The following is a 23,317-nucleotide window of genomic DNA, read 5'->3' on the forward strand; positions in this document are numbered from 1 at the left end:
TATTTTATTTAAATGTTAACACTAATTAGCAGGTATCGGTTCATACGTTCACCACACCTGGCTGGTTAGCTTAGCTCATTAGCTAGCTAATTAGCTTGGGTTAGCCAAGCGAGAGCAAGACGCCCAGACACCCAGGTGTGCTGACAATGCTAACAGGTGTGAATGCTTGCCACAGTAAGTAAACCGACTTGCACTGAAGTCTCGGCTCCACATCAGTCGCACCTCATTGGCCATTTTTGGACAAGCAAAGAGTAGGTCCAATAGTCTGTTTTGACGTCATGCACTGCCAAGATGACATTAGCAGAGCTTCAAAACCGTTCATCAGAAACCTATGCATGACGTCACAGAGACTACATCCATCTTCTTATACAGTCTATGGTTGCAGTGGTATGTTTGAGCTGTACTTGTAGGCAGTTATATTTTGCCTGGGAATATGTATTAACTTGTACTGGACGTTGTGTCTGTGACTACACATGGCTAAACAGCTTGTCACTCTGAAAACTGACTGATCTGGTATGCTGTTGTGTTATATTATTTTCTATCAATGCAGTAACTGTGGTAGTGTATTCAGCCTTATCTCCCATAAGCCTCACCACCTCCTGTCTGTGTGTTGCTATGACTCAGGCTCCCCACAACCGCCAGAGCAAACAAGAGAGCATAACGTGATCTTCAGAGGTCATTAAGTTTCTATTTATTTTATTTTCTCATTTATTTCTTCATTGCTCTTCTTACAGTGGCCTTGCAGTTACATGATCACAGAGTACATCAATATTATGTAGGTGTAGTGAACCAAGGTGGAGGTAAAGTGTGTGTGTGTGTGTGCATGGGGGGTGGGGGGGTGGTGGAGTTTACGAGATGTCGTGAGAAATAGTTTTGAGGAAGTTGGTATGCAGCCTTTGGGAATTTTGGGAATATGGAATTTAAAGAGGATTATTTCAGACACTATGAGAGCAACAGCAGCTTGTATGACAATACGAAAATCACGAAAACTAAACAAGTTGTCTTTAACATTTACAACAACATAAATTACATTTTCACAGTTATCTGGTTAACTTGTCCCAGGTTATATAACAGTACTATCGTCCGTACCTGTAGGGCGGTTTAAATAGTTTATTCCCCTAATCATGCAGGATTTGTGTAGAATTCATAAAGCAAGCCTCCTTTTAATTTGAATAGATGGAAGAAAACTTCTGTCCGTCAATCTGCTGATGTCCGGATTCATTCAGAACCAACAATTTCTTAGTCCTGGAAGATGTTTGGCCATTTTGTTGCTCATTAAGAAGAGAGACTTGTCTGACAAATCTGTAGCATAATTGATACATTTTGTCATTTTGTACATAATTGGGCCGGATTTGGAGGGATTTATATACCAAAGCTGAAATAAAAATGTAGGGCTGATAATGATAATTTTCATTATTGATTTATCTGTTGACTAATTTTTTTTTTTTTACAAATAGTGAATTAATCATTTGGTCTATGAAATTTAAGAAAATAGAAAAAATTTCCTTCAACTTACTTCAGAAAGCAAGGCATGTTCCTACTAAATGATTTAATTTAGATTTAATAACTACAACCATTGTTTCAATATCTAATGCAATATTATTAATCCTTCAACAGATTGTTTGACAAATTATAGTATCTTTTATGGGGCTGTGGATCTTTCTCAAATTATTCTGACATTTCTTGCACTGTTTGGTTATACTGGACCTATTTCTTTCAAGTAGTCACCATTATGTTTTTTGTCTCATGTTGCATACTGAAGAACTAAAAATCAAATGGCTATGTGATCATGTTACTAATCATTATGCATGGCTAAATCAAGCATATCTGGAAAGGTGATCTGAGGTACGAACTCTATTTCTGAGGCGGTCAAAAATTCTATTATAGCATGGCGACACATCTGTGTATCTGACAACAGACATCTCGTGGTATCCTTTTAAGGGGGTTAATAAAAAAGTCACTGTTGCAAAACACAAAATGGCCTTGATACAGAATGCTGTATATTCAGAGAGGGTTCAGTGAATCATTGATTAGCACCAGAAACTCAGTAATCAATTGGGTGCTAAGATTTCAGACTTTCTGTATTTTTCTTTTTTTTTATTTAGCTGTCCACAACTATCTCCCTCTTATCTCCACAGAACCTCTCATTGTGTTATTTATTTTTGCCAGTTACATGCCACCAAAGCTCATTGAAACAGATGAAGAAGGCTCTACAAGACACTTGTGTAGGGGACAGGTTCATTGTTACATCTCCTACTGGTCAACAAAAGAGGCTGTGAATCCCTTAATGCTCCTTATATTGTAAAAACACACGTCATACTCTTACTGCAGTGTAATTTATGCAAGGTGTAAAAACTGCAGGAATTCTGTTGATTTGTCATAGTATTTTTTACGTAAAATGAATGCGTGTTTCCCCCTCATTTCAGATTTTATGTGGGACCACAGCATGAAGGCCACACAAATGTAAGTAGTGCTTAAAACCTTTCTGCTGTTTTGTAGCATGAAGATGTATCATGGTTGACTTTCTGCCACAAATATGAGTTGAAACAGGGCACTTTCATCATGTAGCTCTCTGTTGTAGCCATTTGTTAGTAAACTAGTCCCAGTCTGTGATTCAGACAGGAAATATGCAGTCAATCTGTCGGAGACTCTCAGCATGAGAGCCAATCAAGTGTCAGTTCTACAGTTTGACCACAGGGTGGCACGGTTTCCTTCAGCTAAGTCTCAGCTTCAGTCAGAGGGGCTCAGCAGCCAGTTGGTCACAGTGGAAGGCACATTCAGGAAGGCTCAGGAGCCAACAGGCACATTATCAGGACTGTGTGTGTGTGTTAGATTTTGGGCCTCCAGCCCTGTATGAACTGTGTGATCTTGGTGACATGGAGTCGACTCAGGTGGAAGTCATGTGACAGGATGTCCTCAGTCAGCTGCACCAGGAGGCTGCCATCAATTCGCTCCCTCTGAAATACAGCTACCGCTGCCTCTGATAGGCCAATGAAACGCAGGCATGCCGACACCTCCTCCAATGAAAGAGCAGACAGGTCAGCAGGAGGTCGCCAGGTGGGGTCAGGGGGCGGGGACAACCCTTCGGTGATCCCTGTGGATGTCCCACCGCCCTCTGCACCTCTAGAGAAATCTGTCGTGGGATTGGCAGTGGGCTCAGGCGAGGGGCAAGGGGACTGGCGGTTGAAGGGGTTCAACGCCCCAAAGGGAGCGAATCGACTCTGTGGAGGTGGCGGCCTGAGTCGGGGACCGGAGGACGTGAAAGAATCCACCCACGGCTCTGCCCAGGTGGCCTGTGCTGGCTGAGGATTGGTTGTGTTGTCTGCAGAGATGGCAGGGACTGGCTCAGGACTGGCGGGGTTAGGGGCAGGGCAGTCCGCCCAGGAGCATGGGTAACAGTAGAGAGAAGCATCTGGAGAGGGTGAGCAGCTGGGACAGGGCAGGAGAAATTATATTAGTTGCTACAATAAGTTATCATGACTTAACACCAATAAATCCCATGTGAAAAACTGAAATCATACACATTTTTGGGCTATAGTTTATACAGTCTATATGTCTTTTCCTGGTAAGTGTTTTTGCAGCAGATTTACAGGTCAAAACACATCTAACCTTTTAAAGTTAAAACTAGGCTAAACATGGATATTTTCAATATTAATTATTTCAACAGTATTTAAATGACTATCATTAAAATGCAGTTGATACCGTTTTTCTATGTCAACTAGACATGTAACTGTAAATGTGTAAAATTCCCTTTCTTGCTGAGCACTTTAAGGAACGTCTCATTTATGTTGTGTTGTGAACATTTACAGTTACATTACAAGTGGTCAAACTCCATCTGCTGATGAAGATCATGTCATCTAATCGAAAGCTCCAGAACAGCTCACTAATGGAGCTTTTGCCTAGAATCTTTTCTCTTTTCTCAGTTGCTATTTCCAAAGTCATGGCTGATTGTATTTACAATTATCCCTATTATGTTCTCTATTCAGAGTGAGAACAATGAGATTTTACGTCATCCTTTGATTAGGAAACACTGGTAGCCAGTGAAGAACAATTTGACATAAAAGAACGCTGTCCTCTTCCTGTTTGTACCATAAAGCACGTGCAAATCAAAACAGTGTTGATTCCAGAAGAGGCTCTCTGAGTAATTATACTAATAATTCCAAAGAAATGTGATAATGATTTATTGATAATATAAAGGCTGATTTGTTATATGTTTTTGTAACAACAAAATTGTCATACTGTACCTGTCCTGAAGTCCAGAGGAGTAGAAGGAGAGGTTGGGTCTCGGGGAGGTGGAGGTTTTGGGGAAGCGAGGTGGGATGGGCGGGCTGGGGGCCGGACTGGAAATGGAGCCCCCCTTAGAGCAGCGAGGGGGGACCGGAGGGGCAATCAAGTAGCGACATTCCTCTCTCACCTACATACAAACACACACATAGAACAAATGAGAGCTACAACAGCAAAAAACTGTAACTCCTAAAACTTGACTTCTCAGGAGGTTTTAGTTTGCGTGTGAGTGTGTGTCTGCTGACTTATCTCAATGTTCTGCTTGGTAAATGTCAAACTTAGTGACCTTTACACCTCAAACAAACTCCCTCACATCCAGTATAAAGCTCCTCACACACACATTCACAAACACACACACACACACATATGCACACTCTCCTGTCGTGTCTTGGCAGGCTAAATATCAGGGAATGAGGAACGATGTGTGACAGGGTATAATCCAGCTGCATAGCAGACATCAGCACCCACATACCCTCTCTGTACTGCTGTTAGCTGCCATCACTTCAAAAGAAAAAAAGTTAATTAAACAAAACAAGCATGATAATGGCCCCCCTTTCAAACACAGACACCATATGCACTAACATATGAACACGAACGGTGGGGAACAGCAGCAACAAAAACAAGCTTGATTTCAACATGACACAACATTCTCTGGTTTTAAAACCATTAGTTTTTTAGGGTGTTTTTCATACAGAGGAACATAAGGAGCATGAGGAACTGTAGCACTGCACAACAACCCTACACATACATTTTGTAAAAAAATGTTTTGTTCATCTCAAAGTGATGTACCACAGTAATGACAGCACCACACATTGTTCATTAATATTTGTACTTTTCTTACTGTCTGCTTGCTACAGTATGTACGTCATTTTCAATCATTAGAGGGAGAATAACTGGGTTACCACAAATAACTACTGAGTCAAGTACACAGGACTGATATCGAGAGCCTTTCCTCTATAAGAAATAACCAAAGTCCTTTCCCCTTAACTAACTAATCTCTTTTCCACTGGAGGTCATAGGATTTGAATGTACACAAAATAATAAAAATTATTTGTTAAATTTACCCTGATATATAAACCCATGACTGAACCCTTAAAAAGCTGGTGGAACACAGGCTGTGCAGGAGGAGGGTTTTGTGACTCGTTTTGTCATAAAAACTAAGGAAAGGTGGTTTGAAATAACTGGATTAATGTTTCAACATTTACTTGATCAACAGAAAAACAATCAAGAACAATTCTAAAAATCGATTAATTGTTTAAGCCATTTGTCAAGCAAAAAATGTAAAGTAGTCTCTCTTTCCAGAGTTTTATATGACTGGTAAATTAAATTAAATTGAATATGTTTGGGATTTTAACTGTTGTTCATACATTAAGCTATATGAACATGACCTTGGGTTATGGGAACTGATCTTCGTTTTTTATTATATATTTTTTAATGCATTTTTTATTATATGGAAAAAAAAAACAGACTAATATGAAGCAATAAATACAGCAAACATGTAACTGCAGCCTTAGTGATGACGTATGTATTCATGTGCTCTGAGCACATGGGCTGTGAGTGTATGACGGCCTTTCCAGGAAAGCTCTGGTGTGTGTGTGTGGTGTGTGTGTGTGTGTGTGTGTGTGTGTGTGTGTGTGTGTGTGTGTGTGCGCACATGTTTGTGTGGTCAGTGAGGTTTAAAAGCTGTAATGTATGAATAATTCAAGCCAGGCATCCTGACTTTTAACAGCCGGATGCTGCTGTGGACAGATAAGAGGAATAAGAGACAGAAGGACAAAAAGAAAGACAAAGAGTTAAAGACTGAAACTCACAGCATCAGATTTTGGAGGTACAGGTGGTGGGGTGGACACTCTTGTCACCACAGTACCAAGAGAACCGTCCAGTGAGGAAGATGAATGGAAGGAGATGAGGTTTGGTTCCTTCCCCAAACCCTCTGCGTTCTGATTGGTCCAGAGTTCCTCGTAAGGGATTTCCTCACTGGTCCTCATTTCAGCCTCAGTCCATTCAGGAGTCACATACTCCCTCTCCTCACCTGGTCCCTCCCCGAGTCTCTCTCCAAGAGAGTCCCTACAGCGCTGTGATAGGCTGTCCGAAACCCCTCCCCCATACCCACACATTGAGAGGCGCTGCAGTGCCGGTGCCAATGAGTCCTGACCCGACACACACATGCGAGAGCGCCGTGGGCTCACACACTCCTCGGTCATACACTCCAGCTCTGGCCGGGTTTCTCTAACTGCACGAGAGTAGGCATCTGGGTCAAATGCGTGTCGCAACAGGAGGCTCTCCAGCGCCGCTGTGTGAACGGAGACCTCGGCCACATTAAACCGGGGCATGCAACGCAGCAGCAGGAAATGGGAGGGGGAGACCTCCTGTCGGCGTAGTACCATGCAGAGCACCACCGTCTTGCTGACGATGTTGAGCAGCTTGTAGCGGTGGCCCTCTCGGACCGCATGGCGGTCGTAGGGGTTCCGTGGTGGTCGTGAAGGTACGGACACATTGACGGGGAGGCGAACTCTCTCGATTATGCTTCGTACCGTGTGCTCCCCTCCCAGCATGCCTTGTTCCAGAGGGGAGCGTGTGCAAAAGCGTCCACGGCAGCCAAAGGGCAAGCTGACACTCTGATTGGTGCGATGGTTCATACAGACCAGGCATGGAGTTTTACCTGAAGAGGCGCAGAAAGAAAAGTTAACACCTGCGCATGTGTTGTTTTTGGCTACATAAATTCAACTCAGTTGGCGTTACGTAACGTGCACCGTGGCAGCCGTGACTAGGGAAAGCGATGTCTGGAAATACTTTGATAAAGAAAGACGACAATAATGTGCAGTTCAAGATATGTGGTGTTAAAATTGCATATCGTGTTCTCCGACAGCCAAACAGTAGGCTTGGTCGGGGAGGTCCGTGTCCGACTGGAAACACAAGCTTAACATTCCCCTTGTATTTCCAGTCGGACACGGACCTCTCGTATTTCTTTTTTTACGGTAACCAAAATGTGATGAATTCACAGTTGTGCTTTAGGGTTTTGGCTGTACCCACAGAGCTGTGTGCTATGCTGATGTGCGCCTCCTAACTACTGTTGTGCAGCTTGTGTTTTCTCCTTACAAGTTTCTGATGTTGGTGGAGATGAAGATGTTGCTGATAGTGAAAACAATATTAAGCGAGCTAAAGAAAGGCTTAGTGATCTGCTCAGCTTCTACAGCAAACCTTCTGTGATCACAGTTTGGTCAACGAATTAAAGAAACACAAAAATGGAGACTGGACGCCTTTTCACAACTATGAACCCATTTTTTTTTCTTGTGAAAGAAGACAAAGATATAAAGCACCTTTTTTTTTGCAGAAATTGTAGTTTTATAGATATTTCATTTTCAGCCTTTTCAAGAGTTATAATCTTTAAACTGAACCAACCAGTTCATCAATCATCCATATCAATTAGAAAATCAACAGCTGGTGTCCCTTTTCAAGAATGAATATTTCATCCCATACAGTATTAACACTAATGTCACTCATTCCCTCTTCCTTATTCTCATATGCAACCACTGAAATAGGACTGTGAAACACAGACCTCAACACACTGAATTTGGCCTTTACTTACTCCTAGGAGTCTTTCCCAGGCGTCTCAGGAGAGCGCTCAATCCCGTCTTTTCCTTAGACGGTGTGGCACAGAGAAGCTCCGCTTTCCCCATGAGTGACAGCTCATCTCCAGCCTGCAGAGTGAAGCTGTAGGGCTCACTGTCCTCACTGAACTCCCCTGAAACAACCTGCAGCACACAGGCATGGATAAGTGGATGTGATAATGCATTGCTACAGGGTTGCGTGCAGACTTAGTCATGCTACTGAAAATCCTAGATAGAATATTACCTGCATACTGAAGGCGAAATAAAGTAAAGTAGAGCAGGAAATGCTTTATATGAAGATGTGAAAAAGTGCTAACCTTGACACTAAAGGTGATTGTCTCCATGACAAAGACCCGGTCAGGGAAGACTCCAGCAACTTCCTCCACACTGGAGAAATACTGGACCGGATCCCTGACGTCCCGGTCTTCATCCAACAACTTGAACTTGCCTATGAGGACAGAGGAAACAGGAAGCGGGTGATTGGGGTGGGGAGGTGGGGGTGGGGGTGATAAAGGCGGACAAGGGAAGAAGTTGGTGAAGGAAAGGACAGAAGAAGAATACAGTGGAGGCAGTCCAAAGAGGAGAGGATGATGAATAAGAAGGGTAAAGGAGGGAAGGAAGGAGGACAAGGAAAGAGACAAGAAGAGAAATTAGCCCAGGGAAGAAGACGAGGAAAGGAAGGAAAAAGAAAGGGTAAAAGTTTTTTTGTTCTCTTTCTTTTTTCTATTATTTGACTTCCTGCAGTCTTACTTCAAACACACACACACACACACATTCGCAGTAGACACCGTTTGGACGAGAAGAATACAAAGACACCTCCGTGACCTATGACCTGGCACCAGCTCTTGGCCAATCAACAGCCGACGGGGTTGGCATAGCAACCAATAAAGGACCCCCATTCTCACGCAGAGCAGAGACACATCACCATGGAGACACTCACACACACAACTCTCTCTCTCTCTTTTACCCTTCTTCCCTTTGCTCATCCCCTCCTCCGTCTGTAAATCTTTCACACTTATGTGCTCCAGTGTTGCAGTCCAGTAACTGTGTTTGTGTTCTTTAAACTGTACATTTTTTTTTTGGTTCGTACCACTTTGTGATGTTGTAAAGGAATGCACAATGTGCTCCAAGTCAGCTGTGTTTAAAGAATATTTTTAATGGCGCTCACATTTTTCTTGCATTGAACTTCGATAACCCTCGAAGGATCCTCTTTTTTCTCACAGAGTCAAAGTGTTTGTGTGTGAGGGAAAGAAAAAAAGTTTTTTTTTTTTTTTTTTTTGTCTGGGAGGCAGAGCAGAATACCAAACTCCACCATCCTCCTCGCCAGCACCTCCCTCCTTCCCTCTCGCCCTCTTTCTCCTCCACCCCCCACCTTCCAATTCAAACACAGCCCCCAGGATAAGGAGCTTCCACCCAACGAACAATACCAGCAAGTGCTACTTTTCCACACAACCCACCAACCCCCTTCCCTAAAAAAAAGTGACAGGCTGAGGAGGGGTTTGAAACGAAACAGGCTTTACAGCTATACCAAACAAAACTCCAGCTCCATCTAGGAAACTCTTATAAGAGGATTTTATAGCTAGAAGTGAGACTCCAAATGTTACTGAGATGTGACAACACACCAAAGATCTACTATTACTCTGTGAGAAAATGTTTGAAGAAATAAAAACAGAATCATTCTGAGGCTTTTAAATCCCTACACATGAGTATTTGGCCACTACTTCCACTTCCCTGAAACCTTATTCATGACAAGGGATCATTCAGCTTTTCTGTCCTCTACATTTTAGTCATCCTTGCCGCTCTATGATGAACAGAGGAGGATGCAGACAGACACATCGAGAAGGAGGAGGGAGCATCCTGTTGTCCATCCCCAGGGGGAATCCTATATTGCTCTCCTCCTAAGCTTATTTAGACTTCCTGTATGAAGTCATCATACAGACGTTATCTCATCACTGGTGATGGCCTCTGATTCAACAACTCACATGTCAGAGAGACATAAAGATAGTCCTAAAAGTAAGCAAACAAATTAATTGGCTTTGCTGTCTCGCTTTTTCTTGTCTACCAAAATGTATCATCAAAATAAGGCAGTACTAATGAGGACATCAGGTTGATGTAATGCTACAGGATCCAACAACCCAAAGTCACCCTATGGCAGCTCTTAAGGCTATTTCCTATTAGACTCTTACAGAAAAGCCACTTTTCCAACAGTGGAACCATTTTGGTTCCGTATCCCCAGTTACTTCCCCCCAAAAAAGTCCCTGCCATGAACATTATTGACTGAATAGACACTGGTATTTTCAAAAACTGGAAACCAGTTGATTTTAAAAAAAAAAAAAAAAAAAAAAGGAGCAGCAAGAGAAGGCAAATCCTACAACAAAGAAAATGATGATTCAAAACTCAAATGAATCATGTAGCTGCTGTTATGCGTCTTTTTAATTTCTAGACTTAGCGCTCTAAAAATGATTATCCAAGGTGACTGCAGTTATAATTCCTTAAGTTTCAGCTCTGGTTAATTTGGAAACACCCATAGTTACAAGTGGTAGCACTTGGAGCATCTTTGTCATGTATCGTGTGAATGAGCCAGCTCTTGTCTTTTGGGTTTTATCCAGTGCTACGAGTTCTTGAGCTTGGTTCTTGGATCTTATCTTGGTTCTTGCTAATATCGGAAATACTTGCGGTCACATGCTTCCGATTGTGAAATGCTACAATGTCTAAAATGACAATGATCTCAACGAAAAGGAGCCTGAGAGGCAGCGGTAGTGTGAGGTAACATCTGTGCTCCATCAGTGGAGGAAGCAATGGAGAGGAGGCATTAAGATCCAGTTACACAGCAAATAATGTGACTGGATGGGGAGTCTGAACAATGGGATTTTGGGGATGAGCTCCGGTGAGGTCATACTGACTTGACTCATTCAGCAGGAAGATGAAAAGTGAATGGACAGGAGGAGTCAGGGAAGGTCACATCTACAGTAGTAGTAGTTGTATTGAGTGTGTGTATGTACACTAGGGTTTAATTATAGGGTTTCAGTGTTGAATGTTGAATTTCATTCAAGTTTTAATACATGACTTCTTCACACAAATCACATTTTTCTTTTGTCAGGACCAATGGCCAAGCAACAAAAAGAAACTGTTACTGGTCCGACACATAAGATCCTCTAAAATGATGAACTGTTGTAAATATTTACTGTAGAGGCATGAGAGTGGTATCACGGAAGCAAATAAGTATTTCCCAAGATTTCAAATTATTTCTTTATGGGTTTTCTTAATCAGAGGGAAGTCACACAAACATGTTAAGAACATGCAAACTAAAAAGAAAGCTTCCAATCATCCTAGATGGTCTGCAACTAAAGGTTTTTTTCAGTATTGATTAATCTTGTCCAACCAACAGTATAAAACCCAAAGATATTCAGTTCATGACAAAGAAATGCAGAAAACTTTACAATTGTGAAGCTTATCAAAATAGTTGCTGTATAACTTTCTGTTCTTTAAGTAATTGATGAATCACACAATAATTTCAGCTCTGCTCATGAACCTGCAATATGCAAATGTACTACTTCACTGTTAAATCACAGTTTAAATCATAGATTGTGACTGTAAGGATTATGTGAAATTCTCCTTCTCTATGAAGAAACCCTCTTTGGGAGTTTATATTCGTCAGACTATGTCTTGACTTGAAAGATCTGAGCTTTTGAATAGTGTTGTCTGCCAAGTTCATGATGAATCACTAAATACCAAAATAATTAGGACACTGTTCTGTTGAGAGATCTATTGTGACTAAATTGTACAGTGTTGTGTTCATTTTCTGTTCCTGTTTATTATCTGATTTACATCAAAATGAACTCTTATCAGCCTGGTTGAAATGGGAACAAACTATTGAACCTAAACTTATTTTAGCATTTAAATTAATTAAATTTTACAGCACCACTGTGGCTTAGAGGTTAAGATGACATCCCTGCTTTGAGTCTGGCTGGGAACAATTCTTGTTTCCTCATTTTCCTGTCAAAACTCCTTTATCACTGTCTGATAAAGACATAAAAATAATTAAAAACATACTTTGTCTTAAAGAGCCATCTATGCACCCTCGTAATTTCTAAATTTCATTAAATGTCATTGCAGGTTTTCCGGGAAATTTCTGCACATTGTGCCAACCCCCCAAAAAGACATGAATTCCCCACCAAATATAGAACAAGCGGAAAATGTTGACCTGCTAAAAAAAGAAAGAAAATGTATTTATTTTTACCCCCTAGAGAAAAAGTACATTTTAGGGAAGAATTGGTACTTTTAGGATGAGGACAAATTTTGACTAATAAGGAATATTTGTCCATGGTAGTGGAGAAAAGCTGTGTGTGTGTGTGTGTGTGTGTGTGTGTGTGTGTGTGTGTGTGTGTGTGTGTGTGTTTGTGTGTGTGTGTGTACTCTCACCCTGGTATTGCAGAGGGATGTCTATCTTGGGTCCAATGACGTAGTGTCCCTCCTCTAAGCTGTGAGCCGTCACTGTGGTCCACTGACGACAGGAGTGTAACAGCACCACATCCTCCTCTGACAGACCCTCCACACATTCACCTGGAACACACACACACACACACAAATCAACACAGAAATGGATTAGGGATAAACAAACAGTCTGCTGGCCTATGGTTTTCATTTCTAAGGTCACAGTAAGTGGCTCAGCAATGGAAAACACTAAAACACATCCCCACACACACAAACACACACATGCGTTCAGGATTCAGTGTCACTAATTACCACCATCAGTGACGGTTCACCACCCCTAACCTACTCATCAGGACCCCGCTATGCAACTGGCAACCTACTATTACACAGCCCCCATACACACACACACACACACACACACACACACACACAGCTCCCCAGCTTTCACTAGAGCCATCATGTAGCACAACAGCATTGATTTCTGCTGATAGCGCAGTGGTACAATTCAATCACTCTCTCTCTCACACTCACAGACTCACACACAGATCACATGGATGCACATCTTTTTGTTCTTGTTACTGAGGGAGAGCAGTTACTCCCAAACCTTTTAGTCCAACAGTCATGTTGATGGATGGCTGAATAGAAACAGAAGAGTCTGTAAGTAGAAACACAACAGGTGCTCTGATGAAAAGATAATGATCGTCAGAGGACCTTTTTGTTCTATTGGGAGTTTAGCTCATTGTCACTTGAGACTTGACACTAAAATCATATCTGTGTGTCTCAGTTCGCTCTGGCTGGTGAGCACATCAAAGTTTTTGCTGTATAAGGTTCAGTTCACCCAAGTCAGACATATCTTCTCTCTTATCCTCAGAGGTGTCAGGTCACACAGCAATGTCATTTTCCACAGAAAACACATTTATGTCCAATTCAAACAAGCTCTGATGAAGGTCTGTTTGACCAAAAATGTACACGCCTAATGTTCTTTACAATCATGACATGACTTTGTCTGATTGACTATTTGTCAAGCGGTTTCAGTGAATTTGAGAGAAAGCAGTCTGGAGCATTAATACTGTATACACACACACACAACCACACACACACAAACACATACCACTGAACCATCCAGATAAAACATTGTTGTTGCTGTTAATAAGATTTAAATGGATGTCAGTACGAAATGCTTACATCATACCCTGTTGTAAATAACTAACCATCATCTGGGTTGGCTGCCTGTGCAAACAAGCAGGCATCTGTGGGCTAGCTACACTGCGGTTAATATACACCTCCGGGTGCCCCCTCTATACAACGCACACGCGCGCCGGCAGAAATAAGGTGCGTAATTTTCGGGGACCATGACATGGCTCGGGTGCGCGCTTTTGTTCACCAGGGAAAGTTGGAGGTTTTTCCTCCTCGTCGCTGCTCGTTAGTATTCACCACATTCACCGACAGATTACAGCATTTACATATGAAAAGAATTGAGCAGCACTTCAGCAGCACAACAGACACTTTGTGGCTTTCCGGGCCTCCCTGGACTGGAACAACTTTGGCCATGACACCCATCGCCCGTTCCCAAAGTAAAGCCACCAAATCTGGTTCAGTGGAGAATCATGTTGGCACGAAAACACAACACAAATAAATAAAAAACTGAACACAAATGTTAAATAATGACTCTCTTATCCAAGTCAGTGGGTTAGTGTGAACTATGAAAGTCTGTGTAATTGCTGCAGCTGCATCAAGGTAGCCAGATTTAACCAAAAAAATTACGGAAATAAAGCCATGGTGGTTTCAAAATAAGAGCACCAAATGTGGCCAGGGAGTGGGGTACAGTCAGTAAAACTTGTTAAAATACTGCACACCTTGAACCAAAAGAAGTATAGTCATTGATAGGGACATTAGAAATTTCTTCTTTAATATTTTGTCAGATGACATCAATAATGTCTAAAATACTGTACGTGATGAACAAAAACATAACTGATGTGACTAATGTATACATGGTAAAGCCATTCTAATTCAAAGAAAATCTGGACTACATATTTATTGGACCTGTCAGCCAATAGTGAAAAGTAATGCTACAATTGCAAAGCACATCAGGCATCAAAAATTCACATATTTGACTAAAGTGATTTATGCTGTTTGTCACTTGTAGAAAGTGTTCACTAAGTGCCAGGGACTGTTTAATTAATTGATCTGATCAATATAGTAGTATAATATAGTATAATAAGGCTTGTAAACAGCTGAGAGAGACTATAATCTCTTAAATGTTATTTGGTATAAAACATTACAAATCTCACATTAGTAAACGTAATAATACTGTGTGCAGTTTACTGGAATCGGTAGGTGCCTGATGATGTTGCCTACCTAGACAAAGTTGTTAACCTCTAGTTAGTGAGAGACCAACAAACATAATTTTAGAAAATTAAATAACACTTATTTGACTATCTTTCCTTTAGAAGACACAATCTTCTATATACACATTGCAAATTCATTTAAATTTATGCTTTAAACTGTAATGGTATCCCCATCAGGGCTGCAACTAACAACCCTGTTCTTTATCTAGTATTTTGCAGATTATTTCTAGTTTACATTAATAATAAACACAGAGAAGAAGCAACTCATCGCATTGGAAAAGCCAAAGCTGTGGGATTAATTGGTATATTTGTTTGGAATTCACTTAAATCATCATTCCATTATCAAAATAGTTGGTGGCTAAGTGTCTGTCACTTGATTAATCAATTAATCAATTGATTGTTTCAGCTCTAATCCCCATGTGAATATTACTGCCTAAATTTCTTTGCAAAGATAGTACAAGGTTACCCTCTAAGCTACTATTAGTTAATTACACTTATTAATTTGTTTTATCATTTAAAAGTTAATTTATCTCTAAAAAGCTTTCCTTTATTAAAAAACATTCTGATATGGTTAAGGATTTATTTTGAAAGTTTTGACCGGAAGCGGAAACTTTTCCTGACAATCTTGACACTACCAAAACGCTCCACAGATTCTTCAGTAAAATGATTCATCTGTCATCACATCCCAGCGTTGATACACCTACAAAACCCCGTAGGAACACACCTTACTCGACAAGTTTAAGTCTTTCACTTTTCCTGACTGGAAATCCATATTTATCGTTGTCCATCTTCATATCTGTCACAGTTGTCTTACCTCTGGGCAGTGAGGCGACGGAGGAGCGGTAATTAGCTAACAGTTGCCAAAAGAATATACAACAGCCCTGAAAGTTTTTAACGGCCGTGCTCGCGGTCGATGCCCCCAGGTGAGGATTGTCTCTTACCGTGGGCCAGACGGACCAGAGTGGGTAGACGGAACTTGCTGACCACCGCGTCCAACGGCAGCGCCAACGGGCTCCAAGTGATCTCCGACAGGCTCGCCGACAACTTCTCCATCCTCCCGGGTCATCACGGTACCGGAGATAATGGTGATGATGATAGTGAAGATGATGATGATGAGGATGATGGTGGCGACGATGACGATGAAGTGGAGGAGGATGAGGGTGATGGTGGTGGTATAATGGCAAAGAGTTTCGCCATGTTTGAATGTAGGAAAGAGGGAGCGCAGTCACAGTCGTTGCGCACGAGCGGTGGGAGGGAGCGCGAGCCCTCTCTCTTTCTCCCTCTGTCATTTAGTTTTTGTCCACCACCCCCGTACATACACGTGAACGAAATAGCAAAGCAAAAGTTGGATGTTGTACTTTTTATAACTAACTGTAAAAAAAAAAAAAAAAAATCAAACAAACACGTAAAGAAATCGCCCGTCTATCTTTCCAAGATAACTGTTTGATAACCTGCCTTGTATCTTCATGATGATTTTCCCATTAATTATTAGACCGCTTTGTCCAAACACGTTGATCTGAACAGGTGCGTAGGTGGAACGATAGCAGGAGGGACTTTTTGGGCAGGATTTCTCAACCTTCTCTGGCGTGTAATAATGGATTACTGAACAGGCCTTGCAGGCACAGGCCCAGGAGCCCAAAAGATCGGTGGACTCATGGGCCAGAGCCTGAGGTGACTTATATTTCCTGTTTAAAAGTCACAGAGCTTTGGTAAAAGATATAAAATGACACACAAAGACATGCAAAGCAACCAAAAAGAGACACAATACAATAACAGAGAGGCAAAACAACCTTAAAAAAATTGACCACAAAGATGCAAAACAGCTGAAAAGAGATGTGAAAGTACCAAAATAACCATATAGATGCAAAAAGCAAAACGAATGATTGATGTGTCATTTGTAGTTGTCTCTTCTGAATGTGAGTTTGGACTTTCCAGGGTGGAACAAGTACATCTACACTAGTGATGTACTGGCTGTTCCTGTTATATGCTGCTCTACACCTCCAGTTCACTGCATTGTGTACTCACTTGCAGTTTGTTGATGTACTTAAGAATGTATGTGGAAAATCTAACTTACAGGCCGAGACATTTTTTATGGGGGATGTGCTTTGTATGTTTTGACATCCATGGCATAATTGGCACTATAGGAGCAAGAAGCAACCATGACAGCTGCCCTAGACACTCAGAGCAGACATTTATTTAATGATGTAGCATTGATGATGTAGCAAATTCATGAGTGCTTACACACCAGACCCGTATCTCATCCCTCCCATCAAAAAGCAATCAATTAATCTCAGTCCCAAGAGGGTCACTCTACTAAAAGATTACTGCATCTGTGACATCACCAAGAGACAGAGTTGTATGACAGGGGTCTCCTAAACCTGTTTTGGGTTGGATTTTGTGTTTAGCTTTGACACAACTTGGGTGAAGTAAGCAGAAGTAATTGTGCAGGTCTATATAAAGTACCTTTACACATAAGTCTTGTCACCAGCTCAAATGGACAGTAGTGATGTGTTGCAGAAGTGGAATCAGTTTATCCACATCGTCACCCAGCACTAAACCTCTGGCCGCAGGCAGGACTCTGGTCAGCTTGCTCTCAGTTCAATGAACCAAACTGTAAACAGAAACTGATTCATTTGCTATTGATTTTTGCCAGCAAACCAGTTGTGATGCTGCAGTCCTTCATGCCATAACCCAGAGTGAGCAGTTCCAAAGAATTATATAACTGATATTAACTCTACCATTGTAACTTAGAGCACTATACACAATATCTATTGTTAGAGAGTTATGTGCATCAATGCAGGTTATCAAGTTGGCTTGTCCAATCACAAATATTTGGTTGAATTTGTAATGTCTAGTTTCCTAAAATGAACCAACACAACACCAAATATAGCAGTGCTGTGGTTTATTTTGTCTGTTCAATTAGTTAAAATGTAAACTCAAACTGATTCACTAGCCATTAATGGCTCACTCATTCTGTTTTCACTCTCACAACAGGATATGGCAAACACTGAAATTGAAAGATACAATTGTCCAAAAGACCACTTAATCTGGATTGAACCAACCAAGGAGTTTAAGATTTCAGTGTTGTTCAGAGGTTAATTCCCACACCTATCTTTATTTTGTTAAAAGCTTTTTTCCTGTCTACAGTCACTGTTGAATACAAACAATCTCATGTAACATTATTGTCTGGCCATCATAATACAAAATGACTCTGAAAATGTCAATGATATGACCAAAGTTTTGGATAACAACTTTTATTTATTTGTTCCATATTAACAAAAATTCAAATATGAAGATGGACTTCTCATTAGCGACTGGGGCATTATTTCACAGCAGGTGGAGGGACTGTCAGCATGGTGGAAAACTCAATGGGCAGGCTCTGCAAAAAGAGAGGACAAGGAAAAAAGCACACATTTAATGACAGATAGATTCATTTAAGTCCCTGTTCAACCAAGCACAGGCAGAATATAGTGCATTTCTTCCAGCACCAAGGATCACAGGGACCACTAAAATATCAGCCAGTAATGTTGTTCTACATGTCAGCCGTCACTGACATCTAGAGGAAAGCACATGAAACTGCACAATATCTGACATGATTCTTGGACTTGAATTTCCCTGCAGCAAAGCTCATGTTCACTGATGCAACCTTTTCCCACAAACCTTCTTTAGTGTTGAAGAAACCCAAGATAGAGGGTAATGACTAATGGCTTACATAACCTCTCTAAAGGCTGTGTTTAACACACCTTTCTTTTCAATTTTGATGACCTATTTAGACAACTTACAGTAGATTGAGGAAATATGTCAAATGAGTTCACAGGCCTTGTGCTACTGCTGTTTGTTCTCTTCAACTGAACCCTAGCCCTAAATCTTGGGTAAATTCTAATTACAAGTATATGGCAGAATGTTTTTTTCTGTTCAAGTTCATAGAAAGACTCTGTCTCTGATCCAGGTAGTACTTTTATATTACTTGCAGGAGTGGGCAATATGGACAGAATTCAGTAGCATGGTATACAAAATCTTATACTATCTATATAATAATATCTCTATATATCATAATATAGAAAATTATCTGGAAAATAAGTTTCTCATAGATATAATGAGCAGACATTTACTACTTAGCTAATCCAGTAACTTGAATAGCTGATACATTTATGAAATAACTTCACTGCCAAAAATCTGTCCTGCTGATTTGCAACATTGCCCATAAAGGCCAATACATGCAGAGATCAGAGGCCATTAGGGATAGTTACCACCATGGTATATGATAGACCAAAATCTGATGGTAGACAAATTAATATTGCTTCGCAGTATATATAGTCATACTGTCCAACCCTGATTACATAGTATAATGAAAAAATGTTTGGCTACTTACTGGCCTTCACAGCCTTCTTGCCTAGAATGAAAAAACAAACATTGTATTAGTCACATTAGCCCATATCACTGAGACACTGTGTATTAAAATATATTGAAGTAACCCAAGCCCTGACAATTAATGCGGCGTTTAATGATACAGGATCATGGCAGTTATTCAGCACCATGAAAATCACTTTTATTTAACACCCATTTCCAACTTCAATATTCTTATCTTACAACATGATGTGCTGACAGTGAGGAGAGCTGCCTTTGTTGTGTTGTACTTATTTATGTTTACAAAAGAATCCATCTTATCCTGCACAAATAAGTGCAAAGACTGGTTGCTTTTCAATCTATTCAACCCAAAATAGTTAATGTTAACTACAGTATAGGATCAGGAAGATGCTATCAAATTTGTGAAACATATCATATTCGGCAAAACAAAACCAACTACAGTACTCTACATTCAGCATCTAATATGTGGTGCAGCTGCATAAGTCTTAAACTCACCCCCATAGGAAACTTTGTAGTACAGGTAAGTCATGATGCCAAGACCAACCCACATCTCAGGGTATGCCTTTGTGTAGTAAGGGCCCATCTTGGCCCACCAATTTGCAAACATACGTCCAGCCATCTGTGGGACAAAAGCACAGACGTACAGTCAAAACAATGCTCACGCACTCGGTCAGTACAATGACACGACCTCAAATAGCAGTTTATTTCATAGAATGGGCTGGAACACCAGAGGACCTGCCCCAAAGTGCATTACATTCTTATTCGGAGAAAAAACACATCAAAATCATCCAAATTCTACCATTTTACTAATGTGTTGCTCTTAAGCTTACCGGACAGAACTACTTGGGACTGTATTTACTTAATCATAAATATAATACCTTCAGTGTAATACATTTAATACGTAAAGGATACCTTGACCTCAGCTGTATCAGGCCAAGCTAATGAATTTGGCCAGCTTGGAAAGAGTGATCAAAAGAAAGGGTAAGCTAGCAATACTCTCTTCTCTTTTATCAGCTTTCTCTGCTACTGGAACAAAATAAGTCGTTTTTTTTAATTGACGTGTCCAATAACTTATCTTACCTGACGATAAGTTAACCAAGTGGGCTAACGCTAATGTTTCTGCTAACATTACAACCTCGCATCTACTGAAGTAAGTGTTAGCATTAGATGTATGCAAGTCCGTCACACGAAGGAAAAGAATATGTATAAGCGGACACATAGTTTATATTGTGTTCATGTAATTTGACAAGCTAACTACTTAAATGAATGAACGGCTTCTAACTAGCGTGTTAGCATCTTCTCTGCTCCAGTGCCAGGAAAGAACGCTAATTAGCTTTAGCAAGAAGCTAGGCTACCTAGCTGAGTACACCTCCAAAAGTAGCAAACAGAGCCATAGTACACAGAGAGAAAAGCTTCATTTTATATTGCTGTGGTGAGAAAACAATTGCTTTTCTGTTAAGGTTAAAGCCACCCTGCCAAATTAGTAACTCTTCTCTTACCTTTCAGTTTGTCACGCTGCTGTAGGAAGGTCAACACAGCCGCTGCTGCTAAACGTCAAAGTCGTGGGACGGGACGCTTCTTCTATGCTCAGCTGAGTAATACTTCATTCACGTTTTGCTAAGCAGCGCCACCTAATGGAGGTAAACGATTGAATCATTTGATAGCCGACTAACCATCTCTTGGCTCCACCTTGAGGACTTAATCATAAATGCTGAACACTGTTATCTTTTCTCCCCTTTTTGTTTTTATGTGAAAACTAAACATTCATGACAAGTCTAGATACACAATTAATCAGTAAAGATATATTCAATGCAGTCAATTGACCCTGTAGATGATGTGTAATGTTATAACTTAACATTAAGTTAAATCTTTGTTTATAAGTCTCAGAATGAAATGTGATCTGATGTCTTATTTTTAGTGAGGCACATCAGTACCGTGTTTTTAGATAAACAATAAACTGATCACTGAAATATATTATAATTATTCTGGTGGCACACTCGACCCTTATTAAGTCAAAATAGCCAAACACACATTGACATGTCAGGGGGCACTTAGTTTGTTGACTGTCACATATTAAAGCTGGTACCAGTTTCCTTTAATTGTTGCCTTTACAAAAAGTCAGTGGACATAGATTACAATAAGCCTTTAGTGTGAAAACCCCTTGCCTCATTTTCAATTTCAGTTGCATACTGTTATCAATTTGCCTGCTTTTAGCTCTATTCTATGTTACATATTTGTTGACTTTCCAGGGGAAATTATTATTTCATACCCTATTCTGCTTTTATACAGTATCTTGTTCTGCCACTGGCATAACAGAGGTGGTGATTGTGGTGAGAGTGCAGCTGCTACGTGGCGCAAAGACTGTCCACAAGCTCAGACTATGATCTGCTCACCATAGTGAGACAACAAATAAAACACTGGCACTACTCTCAAGGGTAAAAACGGCATTGTGCAACAATCTCTACTGTTAATGCAGTTACTGTACTGCACTGTTTCTGTCTTTGGGTGAAATGAATAAATAATATTAAGAAAAGAGATATTCTAGAGTCTGAATTTAATTTTAAATATTTAAAACACTTGATCCCACCTGATTTCTTTGAACTGTCATGAATTAACAGATTGCTGTGACTCAATATGAAACCTAGTGTGAAAAGTAAAAGCAGAATTAATTATTTATCACACTGGAGAGTTGTTCTGGAATTACCCCTAAAATGAAACTGAAACAATTCCACAATAATGCGCCAAATTGAGGGTCTTCCCAGCGTCCTGGTTTCCGTATCTTTATCGCAGTAGTATACAAGAAAATCAAGGAAAAGAAGAACAGATAATATATGTAAGTAGAGATATTTGTTGTGTCTTTGTTTCCTGAAACGGCAGAAACAAGCTCTGCCTTTGCTACCAAAGCAGTCAACTTTAGGATTTGACAGGATATGATTACTTTCTAGGCAAAGGGTACTAAGTTTTTACGTGAGCCTGCAGGAGTGATTTGGCAGGCCAGCAGTGAGCGTGGGCGGGACTTTCCACTCTTTTTTGTCCTCACACTCTGATAGGCAAGAGGCACCTTGTTTCATTTATGAGCACCTAAAGGCCAAGTCCTATTTGAAGCCACTCAACACAGTGGATCAACACAGAGTTGTGCCAATATGAAAGGACACAGCTGAGGAGATTTGCTCTACACCGTTCACACTCCACTGCGTTCTTCATTGTAATATGTGCTACAGTAGCTGTCTGTGGTGACTACAGCCCTGCTACAGGTATGTTGATTTGACTATGGACATTATAGATAGTGTGCTGCAGGCTCTTTCCATACAGCACTATCATTCCTCTTCCTTGAGCTTCTTGTTTGAGTGTTTGCATGTGTGTACTTGCTTCTGTGCTGTGGTAATGTAAGGGTGTGGATAAGTGTTTTCTTAATGTGAGTAATCAGACAGCGGAGGCAGCTGACACAAATGTTGCACTGCAGCATTTACTTTTGGACTTTGGGAGTTGTGGATTTGTCTTCAGTAGATGATTGAGTAATCCATGTCTCCTGAACCTTTCTGAGGTGGATTTCGTGCCGTGGTTGGAGACCGCATGGCTTCAGGTGGTGCAGAGGAAGACGATGGAGGCATTCCATTGGACATTGACAACGTGCACATGCTCCTCCAAGGTCAGTCTATTCCTGTATTTTTGTAGATGTTGTGACATGTGATCTGCTGGAGTGGAGAATAACAGTGGTGACCAACTATCTGGGAGCAACTACTTATGTAATGAAATGTTTCTGGAAAATAGAAGGAAATAAGTGTGTGTCTTTTGGAGATTCTATTTTCATATATTTTGCAACACTCTTAAATTACTTATAAATGTGGATGAATTCTGGATTTAAAGAAGTGGCTAAACAAAATTAAAAAGAAAGCGACACAGACGTATAACACCCTGACCTACAAATCACATTCTCCAGACGTAATGTTTGTTTGGTACAAGACCCAACAAAAATCACATCATCATCATTTTTATATTTTTTTCAGTGTAAATGAAATGCAAAACTGAAATCGCAATCGCATATTACAATCTCAATATCTGGCAAAATAGTTGCAATATGACTTTTATTTTTTTTGCATATCGTGCAGCCCTACTCATATCATAATTATAAACTCTAAAGTAGAACCAGTGTTTTTATAAATGCTTGAATAATATCAATCTTTTCGTATCACATTGCTTATTTCAATTCTCCTTTTTAGTTTCAAATAGTTTCCGTCTTTCATGTTCAGTCATAAAATATGTTTTTCTTGA

At 40.5% G+C, this 23,317-nt stretch overlaps 3 protein-coding genes across 3 annotated transcripts in view; 1 reads left to right on the forward strand and 2 right to left on the reverse strand.

The window, feature by feature from the left end:
* Positions 1–668: 668 nt before the first annotated feature.
* garem2 (GRB2 associated regulator of MAPK1 subtype 2) lies at positions 669–16,272 on the reverse strand. Its single transcript, XM_023414947.2, has 7 exons — positions 15,619–16,272; positions 12,318–12,458; positions 8,213–8,343; positions 7,874–8,039; positions 6,096–6,946; positions 4,245–4,414; positions 669–3,429 (listed from the first exon to the last, which is right to left on the reverse strand). The coding sequence occupies exons 1-7, from the start codon at positions 15,728–15,730 to the stop codon at positions 2,829–2,831; spliced, it is 2,172 nt and encodes a 723-aa protein (XP_023270715.1). The 5' UTR covers positions 15,731–16,272; the 3' UTR covers positions 669–2,828.
* Positions 16,273–17,915: 1,643 nt separating this feature from the next.
* On the reverse strand, positions 17,916–20,670 carry atp5mj (ATP synthase membrane subunit j). The gene is made up of 4 exons (XM_023414910.2): positions 20,545–20,670; positions 19,541–19,664; positions 19,050–19,070; positions 17,916–18,056 (listed from the first exon to the last, which is right to left on the reverse strand). Exons 2-4 carry the CDS (start codon positions 19,662–19,664, stop codon positions 18,043–18,045), a joined length of 159 nt encoding a protein of 52 aa, XP_023270678.1. The 5' UTR covers positions 20,545–20,670; the 3' UTR covers positions 17,916–18,042.
* Positions 20,671–22,532: 1,862 nt separating this feature from the next.
* The window catches only part of syne2a (spectrin repeat containing, nuclear envelope 2a), an 82,410-nt gene continuing 81,625 nt past the window's right edge, over positions 22,533–23,317 (forward strand). The window contains exon 1 of the mRNA XM_087176258.1: positions 22,533–22,694. Within this exon, the coding sequence (XP_087032384.1) occupies positions 22,619–22,694 (76 nt within the window). The 5' untranslated portion in view covers positions 22,533–22,618. The remainder of the gene's footprint in view (positions 22,695–23,317) is intronic.

The sequence above is a fragment of the Seriola lalandi genome, unplaced genomic scaffold, assembly GCF_002814215.2.
Source record: "Seriola lalandi dorsalis isolate HSWRI2012SDOR001 ecotype SW California unplaced genomic scaffold, Sedor1 jcf7180002054544, whole genome shotgun sequence".
Taxonomy (NCBI): domain Eukaryota; kingdom Metazoa; phylum Chordata; class Actinopteri; order Carangiformes; family Carangidae; genus Seriola; species Seriola lalandi.